This window comes from Aedes aegypti, chromosome 1, assembly GCF_002204515.2.
Source record: "Aedes aegypti strain LVP_AGWG chromosome 1, AaegL5.0 Primary Assembly, whole genome shotgun sequence".
NCBI lineage: Eukaryota > Metazoa > Arthropoda > Insecta > Diptera > Culicidae > Aedes > Aedes aegypti.
Window position 1 is genome coordinate 288245752 of NC_035107.1, and position 19650 is coordinate 288265401.

General features: G+C 38.1%; 1 protein-coding gene across 1 annotated transcript in view; it reads right to left on the bottom strand.

Annotated features, from left to right (window-relative positions):
- Positions 1 to 1730: 1730 nt before the first annotated feature.
- Positions 1731 to 19650, bottom strand: part of LOC5565600 (major royal jelly protein 1) — a 30440-nt gene continuing 12520 nt past the window's right edge. Inside the window, exons 2-5 of the mRNA XM_021838102.1 lie at positions 3197 to 3437; positions 2946 to 3133; positions 2716 to 2883; positions 1731 to 2653 (exon numbers count right to left, since the gene is read on the bottom strand). Coding sequence (XP_021693794.1) covers positions 1889 to 2653; positions 2716 to 2883; positions 2946 to 3133; positions 3197 to 3422 — 1347 coding nt within the window. The 5' untranslated portion in view covers positions 3423 to 3437 and the 3' untranslated portion in view covers positions 1731 to 1888. The remainder of the gene's footprint in view (positions 2654 to 2715; positions 2884 to 2945; positions 3134 to 3196; positions 3438 to 19650) is intronic.

A 19650-nucleotide genomic window follows, 5' to 3' on the forward strand; every position in this document is an offset into this window, starting at 1 on the left:
TAATTCCTTTCAGAAACTTCACAACTTTATCTATTCATTTTACCCGGCACCCTCGTGGTTCTGCGTGGTTTTGGCCTATACCAAGAAATAAAAAAATCAAGATAAGTTCAAACATGTTTGGTAAGGGTTATGAAAAGAATATTTGGATAATTTGGACAGGAGAATCCGAAAAAAAAATCGTGGTTGACTATCTGGTAGAATTTATGATGGAATCCCTGTAGTAATTTCTTGGGAGGCATTCCTTGAGCAATCTCTGTAGGAATTTTTACAGGAATTCCTGGTGGAATCGCAGGAATTCCTGAAATTTTGCTGGAGGTATGCTTAAATCAATCTTTGGAGGATTTTTTGGTTGAACTCTAGAAAGAAGCATTGGAAGAATCACTGAAGAAATGGCTTTGATAATTTTGGGATGAATTCCCGGAGATGAATTAGTAGAAAGAATATTTTTGGTGGTATTGCTGATGAACAGTGGTGAATGATGAAATTTGAAGAGGAAGCCCTGACAAAAATCCTGGTGAAATCCCTGGGGGAATTTCTGGTGATGAATATCTTGAGGAATCCCTGGACAAATTTTTAAAAGAATTCATGATGTGATTTCTGGATAAGGTGTGATGGAATCCTTGTACTAACTTCTAGGGAAATTCCTGAAGGAATCTTGAAAGATATTGTTATATGAATCTCTGGAGGAATTCTCGGAGGTAGCCTTGGAGTAAGCCCTGAAGAATTACTGAAGCAATTACTTGAGGATTTTTTATTGATTGTTGAAGGAATCAGTTTAGGAAATAATTTGTAGAGGATCTTTGAAGGAATCTGTGGAAAAATGCTAGGATGAATTCCTGCAGAGATGTCTGAAGGATTATCCCCGGAAGAATTTCTGGTTGAATATGTGGATAAATTTCTAGAGGAAGTATTGATAAAATTCCTTGTAGAATCCCAAGGATTTCTAGTGAATTCTAGCCGCAATCATTCAAAAAATGCGAAGAAATATTGTGTTGCTGCAACGAATTTTGACAGTCGGACAAACGAATGCATCACCATAAATCGGTTTGACAAACTTGGGGGCGGAGTCAATGTTGGCCATACCGTCTGAGCGTCTGTGGGCAGCATCAATCCGGGGAACATGTATATTGGTTTCTTGTCAAATAACCTTACTGGGTAGATTTCCTGAAATCTTCCATTTGATTCAGGATTTCCTAATAAATTCACGAAGAACCCCATCAGTAATGTTCTATTATTCTTGTCATAAATTAGCCATGTAACGTTGTTACAGGGGCCTTCCTTAGCCGAGTGGTTAGAGTCCGCGGCAACAAAGCAAAGCCATGCTGAAGGTGTCTGGGTTCGATTCCCGGTCGGTCCAGTATCTTTTCGTAATTGAAATTTCCTTGACTTCCCTGGGCATAGAGTATAATTGTACCTGCCACACGATATACGAATGCGAAAATGGCAACTTTGGCAAAGAAAGCTCTCAGTTAAGAACTGTGGAAGTGCTCATAAGAACACTAAGCTGAGAAGCCGGCTTTGTCCCAGTGGGGACGTTAATGCCAAGAAGATGAACGTTGTTACACAAAAAAGTGTTCAAAATCTCGGAAGGAGTTCTGCAGGAGATACAATCATCAACGATCTCCAATTCATTAAATTATCAAATGATTTCATCTTTTTTGACGTCTCTACGTACGTATATTAAATCGTCTGCAGAAAAAAGGATTTCGGATCAAATATCTCACCTCTTGTACATATTTGTTGTACTTATAATCAATAGCGACTCGAAACACACGTGCATAATTCTGAATAACATTCGATGGGATGTGCTAGCCCATGGCTACAAATCTCATATAAATAAAGATACCCTACTCAAACTTACACTCTATGACACCTCAGTGCCATCCTCTTACAGCCTACCGGGCTTGCAGGTTCGGGATCCGTCCAGCAGTTCCGGAATCTGAATCGCCTGCACCCGGAAGTTGGTTTCGTTCTTATTGAACGACCCGGTCATGATCTTCTGGAACCGACAGCTCATCACCCACAGCTCCTCGATACCCTTCCGGTTGCGTACGATCTTCACCCCGCTAGGGAACTGCAGCGTGTCCTGGTTCTGCGACACGATCCGGAAGTTGTTCGGATTGTAGTTGGTGGTCGAGTCCCAACAGGCAATCGCCATCTGGTTGAGCAACCCGAAGAACAAGTTTCCGTTGCTGTCCATCGCTTCGGCTGCCGTTTGCGATGTGCGACGACCGATCACCCGGAAAGCACGGGGCATTGCGCCGACATCTTGTGCCCACATCGTATCGTTGTGCAGCACCGAGGTACGGACGGCATTCTCCGAAACGGAGGCCAACGCGTGGAAGAACAGCAGTCGGTCGTTCAGGACGGTGGGTCGGTTGCCCGAAACACCGTACGCGGAGTTAAACGTGAAGTCCGAGGGGGCTTTCGGGCTGAGCGCCATACTGATCACGCCGTCCATCAGGTCAAAGCTCTCGTTGGCAATGTTGAACGTTCCGTGGTCCGGGTTGGGGTTCATCAGTTTGTTGGTGACGCGCCAGGACTTTCCACGGGCCATGTCGTACACGATGATACCGGATCCGGTGACGTCCGCCGCGTAGATCATGGTGCTCGAGCAGGTTCCCGTCGGTGGTGGATCGCGAACGTCTACGAGCTGTTCAAAACGTGGGGATTAGATATATCTACCTAGGAGATTCAGATGAAAAGAACCCTTACAATGCTGACAAGCAGCGAGACATCGCACGTCAACCGATTGGCGGGGATTTGGTACTGGTGGATGATCTGATCGGTTCGCAAGTCGAATGCAACGATCTTCGGCAGACAAATTCTGCGATCACCAATCTTACCGGTGTCTACGACCCAGAGGCGGTTGCACTCGTCAATCTAGAATGACAAGATCGATCATTCAATGCAGATAAAGTCGGATTCAAAGCGATCGTATTCACCATTGTCCTGAACACCGAAACGATTCCTTGGCACCGTCCATCTTCCGGGGTGGCCTGAATGGCTGCATTCGGGTAGGGTTCAATCAGCGGTCCCGAAGCACCTTGCTGCTGAGAGATGATTCCCAAAGTAGCGGGAATGCCTTCGATGAACCGTGGGACGGTAACGAAAACTCGCGATCGCAGAGCGTCTACCCAAATAGACCAAACATTAGTAAAAGATCAACCCGGAATCAATCGATCCAAGATCTTACTGCTATGATAATCGACGTCCATATCCAGAGGGATGCAGTTCTCGGGAATGAACCGTCGGGAAGCAAGAGCCTCTTCCCTTTCGCGAGGCGAGGAGAACACAAAATCCAGGGATTTCCACTGCGTGACCCATCGTAGCTGTTTGCCGTAGGTCTGTTGGGCGTTGATCCTCGCGAGACAGGCCAGCATAACCATCAGAACAACCAGAGCCGCTGTCCGTACGATCATCTTGGGTGCTTCACACTGCGAAGACAGACAGACAAACAAAACAAAATGCGGTGTAATAATATGCCGAACAATTAGCTAATTGAGAACGTTTCGCGATCCAGCGTGAGGCGCGATCGTGTTTCGGACCGTTGTTCGGTTGATAGCAAGACGTGTACGTACGACACACGAAATAGAGACATTAGCAATTTTGCGAACCGTGACCGCACGCACGAGTCAAAGCAGCAACATCTTCAGCGCGTTTGAGTTGGAGTTAATTGCCCCTTAAGCACAAGCACTTGGGACCGAACTGCGTTGAATGGGTTATCGTATTGAAAATCAGTTGGAACCGCGCACAGATCAACCTCCTAACAGGATGCGGGAATCGTTGGATTAGCATTATAATTAAGAACATCCTGGTCTCGACTTTGGAACAGCGCAGGTTCTTTGAAAGATTAATGACGCTTGGGATTTAGTGGCATAAAAGATGGAAGCGATGATAAAAATCCAGAACGTTGACCCTCTTTAAAAGCTCTGCGAGCTCTAGGTGACCATGTTTCCTTTAATTACGCAACAAATGGGAGAGAACCGTCCACAATGACATGGCAAATTGATCACTGTTCAGGCCTGTTCATGTAGATCGGATCGTGGACATATTGATGAAATTGGCAATCGCCTTTGTCGACTTGAATCGACTGCGAGAATTACTTGCACATTTTTATTGCATAACACTCAGAGGCAGGACGTCTAGACCCAGGCCATAAGCATTCTTGTTCATTATCTTTGCTATGAACGAACGCCTCGCTTTGTATAACGGTATTGGTTATTGGTATTGCTCAAACTGAGTTTTTCATATGTTCTAGGTAGAATGTGCTTTTATCAACAACCTTTATCAATTGCTAATGGTATGAAGCTTTTACTTTCGACTACTGAATGCAAATGAAATTGGTAGTTGCCATCGATCAAGAAAATAAAATGCGATGAATTAAATCAATGACTAGCAAAACTAAACTAACTGTTTCAGTTGAATAGAATAACAAGATAATGGCCAAATAGGGTAGGTGTACCAGTTATGGCCATAGTGGTTCCCTATTTCGCCATATGGAATAAATTGAATGTCTCCACATTTTGAACAGTTTTGTGTGTTTTAGCGGTAAGATATAGGGTATATATTGATGTTAAAACATTCGAAAAGATTTAAAATGTTAAAGTTAATAAAATTGCACACATGGCCAAATAGGGAACCACTATGGCCATAACTGGTACACTTTCCCTAGTATCAGATATGATTAAAAATTCAGCAGGTCACGATTGGATTCCTGTCGATCAAGATGTTACTTCTCTTCCATTCCTTCCTTTCCTTCCTTTCCTTCCTTTCCGTCCTTTCCTGCGTTACATTTTACACCTTCCGTTATGTTTTTTACAATTTTCTTGACAATTTTGTTTGTTTTATTTTTGCAAAATTTCCTTTTTTGTCACGAAATATGCAAAGCTTTTAGAATCCAGACATTTTAATTAGTTTTCTACAAATGTAGCAAACTCGTCAAGAGCGAAAGGCCTCTATAAAATATATACTTAAAAAAAACCCTACCCATCAATTCTTCATCGAACATTGCAGGGGTGGTAGCGACTAAGTTACTTGAAAAGAGGAACTATAGAGACCTCTTGTCCGTAAAAAGAAACCAAACAGAAACCAAGAAGAGATCAGAAAAGGACCAACTGGGATCCAATTTGCTAATATAGAGCGGTTCCACGCGAAATCGTCCATAAAATGCTAAAATCTGACACGTACCATTCCGATTTGGATGAAACTGCGCAGATGTATTAAGTATATGAGACGAAAATTATCTCATATAATTGGGGATCGTTTAGAATCGAGAGTAACTTCTGATAAGGGCGTATGCATTTTTGGCGCCACCATTTAAAAAAAATTGTACCTCGGAAACCATTTGTTATACAGTGAAACCTCCATGAGTCGATATTGAAGGGACCATCGACTCATGGAAATATCGAGTCATGGAACAGCAATCCTTTGGATAGCTGCTTCTAGGGACCATCGTAGTAACCATGAAATATTGTTTTTAGTGTGGTTCCATGAGTCGATATCGAGTCATGGAACATCGACTCATGGAGGTATCACTGTATAGAAATAGTGTCTGAGGAGGGATGGTAGACAATCAAATGGGCTTTGTAAAAAAAAATACACTGAAAAAAAAATACTTTTATTTTCATGAAAAAATCGAAATTAAACCTTAAAATACAAATTGCAGAAAATAGGTATCTTCGATTTTTTTCAAATTTTTTCTGTAAAATTTCAATGTAAAACCAGATGTTTTAAGCACAGTTTCAACATAATGCAATCAAATAAAAAGTTTTTCTAAGAGCAACTTTTGGTGCATTTCTGAAAATTCAATTTCTGGCCGTAGACGTTTTGATGCTGTAATATGATTCTTCATCCAAAAACAAATCAAAATGCTAATAACAATGATCTTCCTAAAACTAACCGTTTTCTAGAAAATACGCCCGTTTCATAAGTAACTCCAGATGCTCCACCAACAATGTTACGTTTATCTCTTTCCACATTAATATCCCATGTTTTAAGGGCAGTTTCAACATGGTGCAATTTAAAACAAAAAATTTTTTCTAAGGGCAACTTTTGATGTATTTGTGAAAATTCAATTTCTGGTTATAGAAAAGGCGTTTTGATGCTGCAATATGATTTTTTATCCAAAAACAATTCAAAATTCTAATATCAATGATCTTCCTATAAGTTACCGCTTCAAGATATTTGGGATTGAATTATATTAATATCATAAAACTTAAGAAAATACGCCCGTTTCTTACATTATTCCAGATGCTGTGGTAATACTTATATTCATTCTCAACAATATTCCAACAATCATCCTGTATCTTTCGAACAGTTCATCCAACCGTCTAAATGTCAAAGAAAAAGTAGATGGGATATTAATGTGGAAAGAGATGAACGTAACATTGTTGGTGGAGCATCTGGAGTAACTTATGAAACGGGCGTATTTTCTTAAGTTTTATGATATTAATATAATTGAATCCTAAATATCTAGAAAACGGCTAGTTTTAGGAAGATCATTGTTATTTGCATTTTGAATTGTTTTTGGATGAAGAATCATATTACAGCATCAAAACGTCTTTTCTACGGCCAGAAATTGAATTTTCAGAAATGCACCAAAAGTTGCTCTTAGAAAAACTTTTTTATTTTAGATTGAACCATGTTGAAACTGTGCTTAAAACATCTGGTTTTACATTGAAATTTTACAGAAAAAATTTGAAAAACATCGAAGATACCTATATTTTGCAATTTGTGTTTTAAGGTTTAATTTCGATTTTTTCATGAAAATAAAAGTATTTATTTTTTCAGTGTATATTTTTTTACAAAGCCTATTTGATTGTCTACCATCCCTCCTCAGACACTTTTTCTCTTTAACAAACGGTTTCCGAGGTACATTTTTTTTAAATGGTGATGTTAAAAATACTTACGCCCTTATCAGAAGTTACTCTTGATTTTAAATGGTCTCTCCATTTGTGGAAAAAACTTATTCTATTATATCGAAACTATGTGCAAAATTCCATTTGAATCCAAGGTAGTCGAGTTTCATCGTTTACCGATTTGGCGTGGAACCGCTCTATAGAAACTGAACTTGCAATCACCAGGAAAACTGAAAGAGGCATTACAGGAATTAGGAGTTTCATTCCAAAAATAATTTCACCAGACATTTTCCTAATAATATTTTCAGGTAAAATGTTTATCTAACTCTCTCTAACTAAGGTAAAGATTTTTTCAGGAATTTGTTTTGTAGTTTTTACGAACTTCCTCATGAAGCCCTTCATTAGTTTTTCAATGAAGTTTTAAGTCCTTATTATTTATTTCTTTCTTAATTATTTCTGAAAGATTTTCAAAACAATACTTGATGAAACTTGATTGAGTTCTCAAGTAACAGTGATGAAATCCCACAAGGTTATCTGAAAGAACTTCTGAGTTATTGAGGATGTGTTGGAGGAATTCGTAGATAAATTCCTTAGATAATTGAAAACAAATAAATCACATCTCTGGATTCCCTCAAAATTATTGAACAGAATCCCTGGTGAAATTTACGTAGGAATGATCGGAGGAATTACTAGAATGATTACAGTAGTATTAGCTTCTATGTAACCTTTTGAATGAACTTTCATAATCCGTGCAGATTGCACTTGACAAAAGCTCAAGAAATTGTTTAGAAAAATTATGGGACTAACCTTTAGATAAAATGTTGAAGAAATTCATAGAGAAATTTCTGGATCATCTTAATGGGAAATCGAATGATGAATTCTTGGAGGAGTATACAATATACTTTCTCGCATAATCCTTCGAGGAAATTGTTGATGAATTCTTGAAGCAAATCATATGAAAATGCCTATAAGGATAACTAGGCATTTTCATATGGGATAATTCTCGTAGGAGTTATTGCAGATCTTCCTGAAAAATATGTTAACGAATTTCATAAAAAAAAACTGTCGAATGATTCTTTGTGGAGTTTATTGAAAGAACTCTTGTAAGAATCCTTGGAAGTTCTCCTATGGCCATATGGTAACAACTGGGGAAATCAGAGGAAGAATTAATAAAAACAATATCTAGAAGAAACCCTGAGGTACAGGAAAATTTGAACAGCGATCCTTGAGAAAATTACAGGAGGTAGAAGCGTTAGAATTCTTTTCGATTTTTAGTTTTAGGGAAACTTTTCATGGAACTCTAGAATTTGACAGCAGCAGAATTCACTGCACGCAGCATTAAGAAAAAAATAGACTTTAGAAATCGTATTGGCTGAAATAGAAACTTCAGAGACTTGCAATAAATAGAGACCAAATCTCTTAAAAAGAGACCTGCTACCAGCCCTGCCATTATGGAGCTTTAAAAAAAACACCTGGCTTTTATCATAAATCTAATCTCCAGGATTCACTCAGGCATTTCCGCATTTTTTTTTCGGTGGGTTTCCCTGTAGTTCTTTCAGATATTTTCACAAGCATTCTTTCAAGAATTTCAAGAATTTTTCAGAATTCATTTCATAAATTGTTTCTCAAATTTCCTTTATTTTTCAACAATTGCGCTGGTATTCTTCCAGTAACTTTAAGTAAGTATTCGACCAAGAGTTCTTCCAGGTGTATTTAAGATAATTTTCTACGAATAATTACATGAATCCTATGTTTAACCAAATTCGTATTCCCCCATTTTTTGTTACTTTCCTGAAGAAAAGACATTTTCTATGAATCTTTCAAAATTTAATCAAGGAATTATTTTGAGAAACCCTCAAATAATGCTCCCAAAAACCAGCCCATATTTTTCTTTCTGGTGTTGCGTTCCAACTGAAACAAAATCTGATTCTCAGCTTAGTATTTTCATCAACTGAGAGCATTCTTTTCCAATTGATAATTTTTGCATGTGTAAGTACACATACCTTTCTTTCTCTCTATTTATTTTTTTTACCAAGAAAAAACTTTGATTAGTGCGACACTGAAAGCTTCGGCGTATTATAGGCCCATGTTCTCTTCAGAGACTGGAAGATAATTTTTTTGATTCACTTAACATGAATCACTCACCAATATGAATTCAGATCATGTAGGTTTTGATTCCTTCCCTCTTACAAAAATCCCTCCCGTGACAACCATGGAGATGCAGAGGTGATGTCGGTCTCTAGTAACAATGAATGTCACACCAACATTCCTTTTTTTCCAGATAGATCGTTGCAGTTACGCCCATATGATACTGAATGTGAAATCTGTTTGTTCCTTATGCAATTTCGATTATTCTGGTCAATCATGGAGTAGCAACTACGAAATGTACAACCATCAATGCCGATTGTCATGCTCATATTGAAAGGTGGGATTAGCACAACGGTGAACACCTGAACGATACAGAGAACACATACAGAAAGAGGGGCCTCCCTTAGCCGAGTGATTAGAGTCCGCGGCTACAAAGCAAAGCCATGCTAAGGGTGGTTGGGTTCGATTCCCGGTCGGTCCAAAATCTTTTCGTAAGGGAAATTTCCTTGACTTCCCTGGGCATAGAGTATCATCGTACTTACCACACGATACACGAATGCGAAAATGGCAAGTTTGACAAAGAAGGCTCTCAGTTAATAACTGTGAAAGTGCTCATAAGAACACTAAGCTGAGAAGCAGGATCTGTCCCAGTGAGGACGTAATACCAAGAAGAAGAAGAAGATATACGGCAAAAAGAAAAAGTGTGACAAAGTCACTCGCCAGAATGAGCCTGTAGATGTTGTCCTTTAGTCGTTTTCAATAGAATCTGAACATGAAATAGCTAATGAAGAAGTCAATGATTTTTAAACAAAATCACGCACATTCGCACGAACGTGCGTAAGTTAAGTGATGCGATTGTAAATATAAGCGTTTTTCCTCAGAAAACCTTGAGAACAATCGTTTTGTCAAAAATAAACGATTTCACTAGCAGCTCTCGGCTATTAGCATTCCGCTTGACGCACACAACCTGTCGCCGTTCAGTTGAGCAGCCTTCGGCATGCTTCTTAACCGATATAGCTGCATGCAACAGGCGAAACAGACCTCAATTACGCACCGATCACTACTGACACCGTGCAATGTCCTTCTACTCCGTTCTATATCGTTCGCTTCCCATGCACCTCATAAAACGGACCATCGTCCATCACACGATTCGCCACTATCATTTCGGAAGTCATCCACGCGTGCAGTTCCCCATCGATCACCGTCATCCGCACGAATCGTTACAAACTACTACCACGGAATGCGAGCGCCATAGCACGTTCTGCTGAGTTACAACACCTAGGAAGCCGGATCCTATTCGTGACATTTTTGATTCACTTTGGCAGGGGGTTCTTCAAAAGTTACTGAGCTAATATTTGGGTATAATATGCGTCGTATTCAAGTGCTTCCTATTGCAAGGTTTCAGGCAATTCGGTCAGGAAAAACCCCCCATGCCAAAATGTATCATGAAAGTGCCCACGTAGCTCTTTACCCTATCTAGTATGCCTCGACTTTTCCAAAATACAAACCCCAACGGACAACAGTCGCATCAACAACAACCATCGACGACAACGGTGACATTGAAAATCGAAGCAAGCCGTGCAGAAAAAGTGAATTAATTTCCCGCCGCGGGTAGCCCTTGCTCTAACTCATGGGTTCCCAAACTTTTGGTAGCGTTCCACTGGGGAGTCGTAAGCCAATATCAGGGGGTTGCGAAAAATAATAACTTTCGTATTTTTGCCTATGCTCATATGAAACTAGTCATCCTTTTTACAATAGTCACCAAGACAATAACTTTAAAATAGGCAAGGAGTTAGTTAAGTTTGGAATCAAAAGTTTCAAAGTTCCACCATCTTCTTCTTCTTCTTGGCATTACGTCCTCACTGGGACAGAGCCTGCTTCCATTTTTGATCTGGGGGATGCGATGCAGCCACCGTGCGGCAAGTAATACTGAAGATACTTTTTACCTTTTAATTCCGCCCTAAAGCTTATCTTTTGACAGATACGCGTATTTCGACTTCCGGCTTGCCGTCAGTTCTCCTGTCCACTGAAGATACTATTGACTTCTTAGCACCAATCTGGAATTCACCGGTTGGACTTCCAAAGTGAAGGTTCAATCGAACTAACTGTCATTGTTCTACCGGCTCGGTTTTTATCTCGACTGTTTTTGAAAACAGTCCAACATCACTTCGACGGAAGCAATTCCACCACAAAGGAGGATTTGTCAGTTCGAGCGCGCCAAAATCCTTCCGATTGAAAATGTGTTGACGATTGTTAATCAACGATAGTTCATGGATGCCACACTGAGTTCATCGTATGTTACCTTAAGTTCCAAGAACAAATTGAGCGAAGCTCTCTTTCTGATTTTTACAGCCTATGGACATGCCCTATATCAACTGCAGCGATTTTCAGTGGACAGGATGCCCCAGGCCCGATCCATCTGACTAGCCCAGGGACGAAAATACTCAATCTACCCTCGCCTACATTGATACTTGCTGGGTGAAATCTTCGTTGATTTTTATTTGTTTTTATCCTCACCTTAACAACACAACAAAGATTGGCACAGCGCTTGCGCAAGATTTTCAGTTTCCTTTTAACCTGCTGCTACTCAACCGCTTTGTGATAATCAGAAACAAAAAATGATATTCATTCTAACTAGCTTGACTTTTTTACATTCCGCTTCGGGAAATTGTAATTTTTGCACGAGGCACACTAAAGACGCGTCAATATAATCGATTACGTGCATCGGATCGTTCATTATCCGTATAGCAGCATATTTTTCAATTAATATGAACCTCATTGATACTCAATTTTCTAAAACTGACACTCTTCTGCTTCTGATTATCAAAAACACCAACGACATACGGGCATCGTTGTTTGTTTTGCCAATCTACTTTTGTGCCATCTTCATTGGTACAATCATATTGGTGGTGGTGCGGTTACTTTGATGGTGGCATGAATGTCGGTGAATTGAGTATAGTGAGCATGATTTCTCGATTACTTTTTCAAATCGACGTAAGTAACTTTCATACGGTTTTGAGAAAATTAATTCAGAAAAATCACAACCTGTCTTCTAAAACTGTTTTGAAATGAATCACCTTTCTAACATTTTTTCGCAGTGTACACCACTTAAATTTTGCATACAATCAGCTCGCGTTTAAAAACTACGCAGTTTCTATTATTTCCCAAAAAAAATAATTATACAAAATGATAAGCCGTTTCATCAAGTTACTTTCGACGTTTTTCTATCAGTGTAAAATCGGCTCAAGTAGTGTTTTGTTTTGATTCGTGGTTAAGTCACTTTGTCTCTCCATACAGCGGGGCGGCGAAAGTAGTGGTTAGGTTGCGAAAGTTGAAAATCTTACTTTCGTCGTTTTGTAAATCCGGAAATAAAACGTTCTAAAAGTGAAAAGTTGAGTTGGTACAGAGCGGTACGTGTAGAATTCCGCCTGCTTAACACGTAGGATCGCTAAAGTAAGTTTGTATACTTTTTTGACTTGAGTCTATATGAATAAGTTTTCGAGATTTTTTTCGTCCCTGGACTAGCCAATCGAGCCCTCTGTCACCATAGAAGATGGTGTCTCCATCGATGATGTGCTAGTATCCATCGTATTAAGCTTTTTTTTTCTATCTTTATTAACGAGATTTTTAGCCCTGGGCTAGTTCATCTCGGGACCAACGGCTTTACTTCCCTTCCGAAGGAAGTCGTCACTACTGAAATTTTTAGCGACTATCTCGGGGATGGGATTCGATCCCAGGTCCTCGGGGTGAAAGGCGTGTGTTCTAACCCCTACACCAGGTCCGTCCCCAATCGTATTAAGCATTGATCAATGAGAACCTGCAATTTTCCCAGTATTGCAGTGAATGATGCTGATACAAACCGATGCCAAAACGGCTTTCGCATTGTACAATAGGCTTTTGATAAATCTTGATCGTCTTTTTGGAAATAATGCAAAGAAATTGTATCTTGCCGTATTCTCGATTCGTCGTATCGTTTTCGTTCCTGTAGCAATTAGTTTTCAGATTCATCTCACAACTTACAAATCACTGTAATATAATGAGTGGTCAAAATACAACATATCAACGCTATTATAAAGCGTTTTGCTAGAATATATAGATCTACGGACATATCGCTCCAATCCTTCTGCATGATGAAATATATTAATTTGCTTTATAATTCATTGTTCGCCATCAAAATTCAGCTCAAACATATAAACACAATTCCTTTTGACCGAACAATTATAACATTTGCTCACAGTGCAGCGAAAACAACACAAAGTAATCGTTTTTTTACGCCGAGCGTCGCGCACAAGTTTTTTTTTTTTTTTTGTCAGTACGACGGATTGAACTTTGTTTACATTTTCAATTTTCGGTGGTCGTTTAGGAAATTTCATAAAATTTCATTTAAAGAACTTTTACGGCGTGTGATTGGAATGAAATCCTTCAGTGAAGAAGTACGAAGGTTTTCCATAGTGAAAATAAGTGCCCAGCGAAATAAGTCAAACAGGGGGACGGGAAGAAACTTGTATCATAAAACGATGTGACTGGTGTCGATCGCTAAGCATTTCTCTCAAATCGTGTTTGTCCAATTTGATAATAAAGGTGAAAAATCGTCCGTAACTACCAAAAACTGTTATGGGACTCTGCAATCGATTTTAAAACAAGCAATTATCAATCAGTCCATTGCTTTTTGTCACTTTGTGAACTCAGTCTGCACAGAATTTGTTGCAATTTTTAATCCCGCATAGAAAAATACAGTTTCCTTTATATTAAGAACAGTAAATATATCCTATCTGTAAAGGTTAATGTATTTAAAACAATTGATTTAATGTTCAACAATATGAATCTTTTCGCGCTAAACAATACAAAACGGATTGAGTAATTCATACCAAACTGTAACAATATATTGTACTGTGCAAAAATAGTGAAATGATATGGGGATATACCATGTGTCTAATGCAAGGTGAAATGGTTGAAATGTACCGTAACCTTTTCCCAAATGCCTTGTGCAACACACTATCACATGTGTGTATTTTACTATATATTACTATTAGTTAACAGTTTGGCAAACAGTTGCATGCACTGGTATTTGTGATGCACGAAAGCTTCCAAATGTTCATAGCTTTGTCGTAGCTGCCATGTTTGTTTTGTTTAAGAAAAAAAATATTCCCAGTCACAATTTACATCGTTCGTGAAATTTAGTGGTCCGAATACGTCCGTTCAGCTGAAAATATATGGTTCATTTTTGGCGCATACTAAGCGGACAGGCTTTCCTCGTTATAAAACATCCCTTGACTGCAAGGTAACACGGAAGTGAAGCTAAAAAGCGAACGTGCTGGAAGCTGGAAGAATCCGGAAAGAAACCAGACTTTTCGTGGTCCAATTTTCGACTTTGAAATTCGTCGCTGAAGTACTGGGTTTGTGCGGTTCGGATGGAATGAAACACCGCGATTGGAGCACAAAATGATGATTTCCTATGGAAAAGTAAGTAGAAACGGTTTGAGTTTTAATTCATTTATTATAATTGTTGTTTTTCTCATCCCTAGAATGGACCAAATATTTCCCCGCTCTGCAAAATCTACGTTATTGTTCCGGATCAATCTAGACAGCATGTGAAAGAAGTATCAAAGAACATTCTTCTGAGCATTTTACCACGAATTTTACTAGAGAATCATTTTAATTTCACTATACAAAAAAAAACATAGAAAAGTATGAAAAAATAATTGTACGTAATTCGATCATGTTTCGATGTTTTCAATAAAAAAAATAACAATTGCAAGGATAAAATAAATATAAATTTAAAAATGTTTCATGTTGTTGATTTTTCTCTTATAGTAAGACCGAAACGGCACAATACCGTTAATGGGTGAAATACCATAAAATACCGTAAACCAATAATTACCCTTACATTATTTGTTTCCAATGAAACTTTATAGTTATACTATTCTTACACTGTTTGCTTAACAGTTGATTTGCGGAAAAATGGATAGTATGTCTACCACTTGCCAAACTGTAATCGAAAAATTTTGTTCGAGAAATTCGTCATTTTTTTATGGTTACATAACTTAACCGCCTATTCCCCATACTGTTATTTACCCAATCACCATTTCCCGAACTGTCAAACCCGTTTGCGGTACGGTTGTTTTATTGTTTATTTGGTCGGTTTGTGAAATGATTCTGATATTGTCGCAAACGGTCGTGGATGTTTTGGGAAATTATTCTAATACGGTGCCTGATTATGCGGGATCAACTATCCAAATATGTAAATGGTCAGAAATCAAAATCAGATGCGTCGAATTATGTAATATTTATGAATTCCTATTAATGGATGCAAAGAAGAATCACCCCAACCCAAAAAATCTGAGAAATCTCTTGAAATGTCTTGTATTTCACGAATTCTTCAACGCGCTAATCGTTTTCGTGGTTATGTTAAAGGGCACTTGATCAACTCTGACTGCATACTTTTATCGATTTTCATTGATCATCGAAAGTAAATTTGTTACATACACTCCCGTGCAAAAGTTTGGGTTCACCCCCTCAAAAACATACAAAAGTGATCTGTCCATATCTCTGTGATTACACGTCCAATTGAAACTCTCTAAGCCGCATTCGAAAGACAAAGAGTTATTCTGACTTCGTATGTATTTTTCCAAAAACATTTTTTGAATTTTGTATACTAAATTTTTACTTAAACTTGTGACATTTTTCAAAAAACACACTGAAAAATCATATCTAATTTCCTCAGCATTAGGTCGACCAAAATTTTAAATCAAAGTGTCATTAGAATCTTATATTCTTTGAGGAGACTCCACGATATTTTGGCGGAAAAATCTGGAAAGTATTCAAAATCAATGAAACAGTCAGTCAAGTCATCGTGCAAAAGTTTGGGTTCACCCCTCATAATGATGCAAATCGTGCAAAAGTTTGGGTTCACCTGAGCCGCTCACACAACAATTTTGTCAATATCTCCGCCATTTTTCAACCGATTTTAATAGTTTAAAGCTTTTTTGAGCGCAAATAATGGCGCATACATGATTGGTTTGAGATTTCACAGATTTGAGTAAGTTCAGGTGAACCCAAACTTTTGCACGATTTGCATCATTATGAGGGGTGAACCCAAACTTTTGCACGATGACTTGACTGACTGTTTCATGGATTTTGAATACTTTCCAGATTTTTCCGCCATAATTTCGTAAGTTTACCTCAAAGAATATAAGATTACGATTCTAATGAAACCTTGTTTTAAAATTTTGGTCGATCCAATGCTGAGGAAATTAGGTTTGTTTTTACAGTGTATTTTTGGAAAAATGTCATAACTTTAAGTAAAAATTTAGTATACAAAGTTCAAAGAATGTTTTTGGAAAAATACATACGAAGTCAGAATAACTCTTTGTCTTTCGTATGCGGCTTAGAGAGTTACAATTGGACGTGTAATCACAGAGATATGGACTGAACACTTTTGCATGTTTTTTAGGGGGTGAACCCAAACTTATGCACGGGAGTGTATAGGCCCAAACGCAATGATAGCGGAACGGCAACGGAATGCGGAGCCGGTTCGCCAGCATGAACTATAATCAGCTTGTCGAATCAGTGTTGATCCAATTTCATTCGTTGTCAGCTCAGTCGAGATGTTGTGATACATGCTGGCGAACCGGTTCCGCATTCCGTTGCCGTTCCGCTATCATTGCGTTTGGGCCTTATCTCTCACAGTTTACAACATTCATCAAATCTAATCAAGATGAAATTTAGGTGAGGTAATTTTGCAAAATAGAATAATCCATTTTTTATAAGCTTTTATTTGGTCCACTCTGACTTAATGCCGACCATATAAATTTTGAATGGTGTTTGCACAGGCATTTTTTTCCAAATCATTTCAAACTTTGGGAGGCTGCTAGTTACCAATATTAAGATTGTTTAAGCATAGGGGAGCCAAAACTTCAAAATTTGCATCAGTCTGCCCGGATTGAAAACACAATACAAAAACAATATAACGTATTGTAACAGTACCATTCAATATATTGGAAATACTATACAGTATATTGTAAAATGACAATACAATTACAGTACAATATATTGTTTTGAACAGTTCACTGTATGGTATATGAGATTTTTCCAATATAATGTATGGGTGGTTAAGTATCGTAACAATACAAACATAGCACAGAAAATGGAAAATGTTCGCCTCTGTTTCTTGATCAGAATAAGAGTGGGCCAGCGAATGTTACAAGTGTTGACACACAGTGATCGGCGCCAAACAGTGGGTGGTGTGTATCTGTCTTGTTTATGTTCATGGCTCATTATCTTCCACGAACGATAAATGTCATGCGTGTTGTATGAATGTAGGCGAATGAATGGATTGAAATTATGGCTCGTGTGTCAATGAACGTTAAATTTTCCAAAGCCTGCAATAATGAGATACAGTTTTTTTCAAAATTAGTCATTACTTTCATGAAGAATATAAAACTAAATCTAATAATAATGCGATTCACGTAAATATTCTAATATTTAGTACCAAACGAGTATTTAATTGATTGAGATACACAAATGTTAATGTTACTCAACAAATATATGTTTAATTTTGCCTTTCCACGTGTGACAAACGGCAAGAGTTATCAAACACGTTGTTGCAAGTTACCCCACAAGGGTAGGCAAAAACGTATTTGATTTTTTTTAATTGTAATTGTAATTTATTAAACGTACGGTATCCTGTTAGTTATAAAACTATTAATCGGAACAAGGAAAGCAAACAATGTTTGAAAGTATTTACATAGGAAAGCTTTATAATGTTTAATCATCAAATTAGCGAAACTTTTATATTGTCAATTTGTTCACTACTAAGTACTGTAACGTACAGCATATTTCTACCGTTTGTTTGGTACGAGGAACGTTTTTCAACATTAATTCCATACAATCCAACGTGTTATATGTTTTTTACCTCCATCAAACCAACCAAAAAAAGAAACTATACCCAAACTCTCGCCAAAGTCTTCTGTTGTATACCTTAGGTCAATAAATAACGGAATACATTATAATAATTTAAATCAATGCCGAACGAAACGACAATTCGGTTACATGTCGAAGTGTTGCAAGTTTCACCCCTGTTGCAAGTTACCCCGTTTGACGGTATGTGACATGATAGACGAACATATAAACTTTAGAAAAATTGTAAGCTTAGGGGTCTATTTTATAAGTCGAGTCGATCAAAATGACTCGACTGGAGTCACTGTCGACCGAAAAATTCGCTTGACTCAGCTCTGTCACTCAAGTTTTTCGACAGTTGTCACTGTATGTGACTGGATTACTATGGGAGTCGACGGGTGACATCTGAAATATTGCGACTTTTGCACCCATTTCGACTTACCCCAAATTTCTTATTATCACAGTCGAATCTCGCATATAATTTCGCAGTGCAAATATATACAAGCAAGGTCTATCATGAGAAAGGTTGTTTCAGTTTTTTGACAGTTGACCAGTTAGCCTACTTAGTTAAACAGATCCTGCTGTGCGAAATTATGTGATTTGTGCGCAATAAATCGTACTGTGATAATCGTTGAGTCTAATCGGGAGAAAATGTCGCAGCGAAATCATGCTTGGAGGGAAGTCAAGATTATTACTGAAATCTAAACATTCGTAAAAGACCCAATATGCATGCTTGCTTTGATCGACAATGAACACGGAGAAAATGAAGTACTCAAAAGTGAGTTCATTCCACTCAATTCCGGGGGTTCGTGCGTTAACCTAATTTTGAGTTGATGGGGTAGAAGTTGTTTTCATTTGCAGCCATTCGAAAAAATACCTACTGGCTAAGTTCTTTTCACTCAACCGGCAGATCAAATAACTCAACTTCCAGTACTATGTCACTTACTCAAATTTGAGGTAACGCACAAAGGTTCGGTTTTTGGGTTGTTTTGCTCTTCGCTCTCTGACAACAATAGAAAGAGCGAATGAAATAGGGAGAGAAAAATAACTCAAAAGTAAGTTTAAAAAACTCAAATATGTGTTTTCCGTTTTCTCCGTGAATACAGACCTAGGACAGGACGTGACAGCTCAACTCAGACTGCCCAGTTATTTTTCGGCCGATATCGTTAACGATACAAAAGCCAGTGCTACCAGTATTCATTTTAAGCAAATCTTGTAAACAAATTCAAATATCAATGCCCATAATTTGGTTGTTTCTTGCACGCTTCATTCATATAGTGCAATAGAGGATGCTTTATTTTTAAAAATTCAGGTATATATTAGAAACTGGCAATACTTGTAGAGAAAATTGACACAATTTCCATTATATTGCTCTCAATTAAGTATATTTAATTGATTTTAGTATTGTAGGAGCACATGCGGAAAAGTTAACATGGAATATAAATGGATTTGAAACAAAAAGACTTCATGAAAAATTTTCAAACTTTTTATGAAACTTTAATTTACGATCTAGCAACACGGCCGGGCTAGCAACAAAGTGCCCTGTTGAAATCCAACTCAACGATGTGAAAGTAGGCCTTTGCCAAAACGACCAATGAGAAGTGGTCTTTTTTGACAGGCAATTGGTTTCATTTTTGTACTGTGACCTGTCACGTCTTGTCTTAGATACAGACGAGTCACATGAATCAGCTCGATTTACAAAATAGGCCCCTTAGTCATCTTTGAGCACTTCTACTGTAATTAACTGAGAGCTTATTTTTCCGACTGTCCATTTTCGCATGTACGATATACACATGGCAAGTGT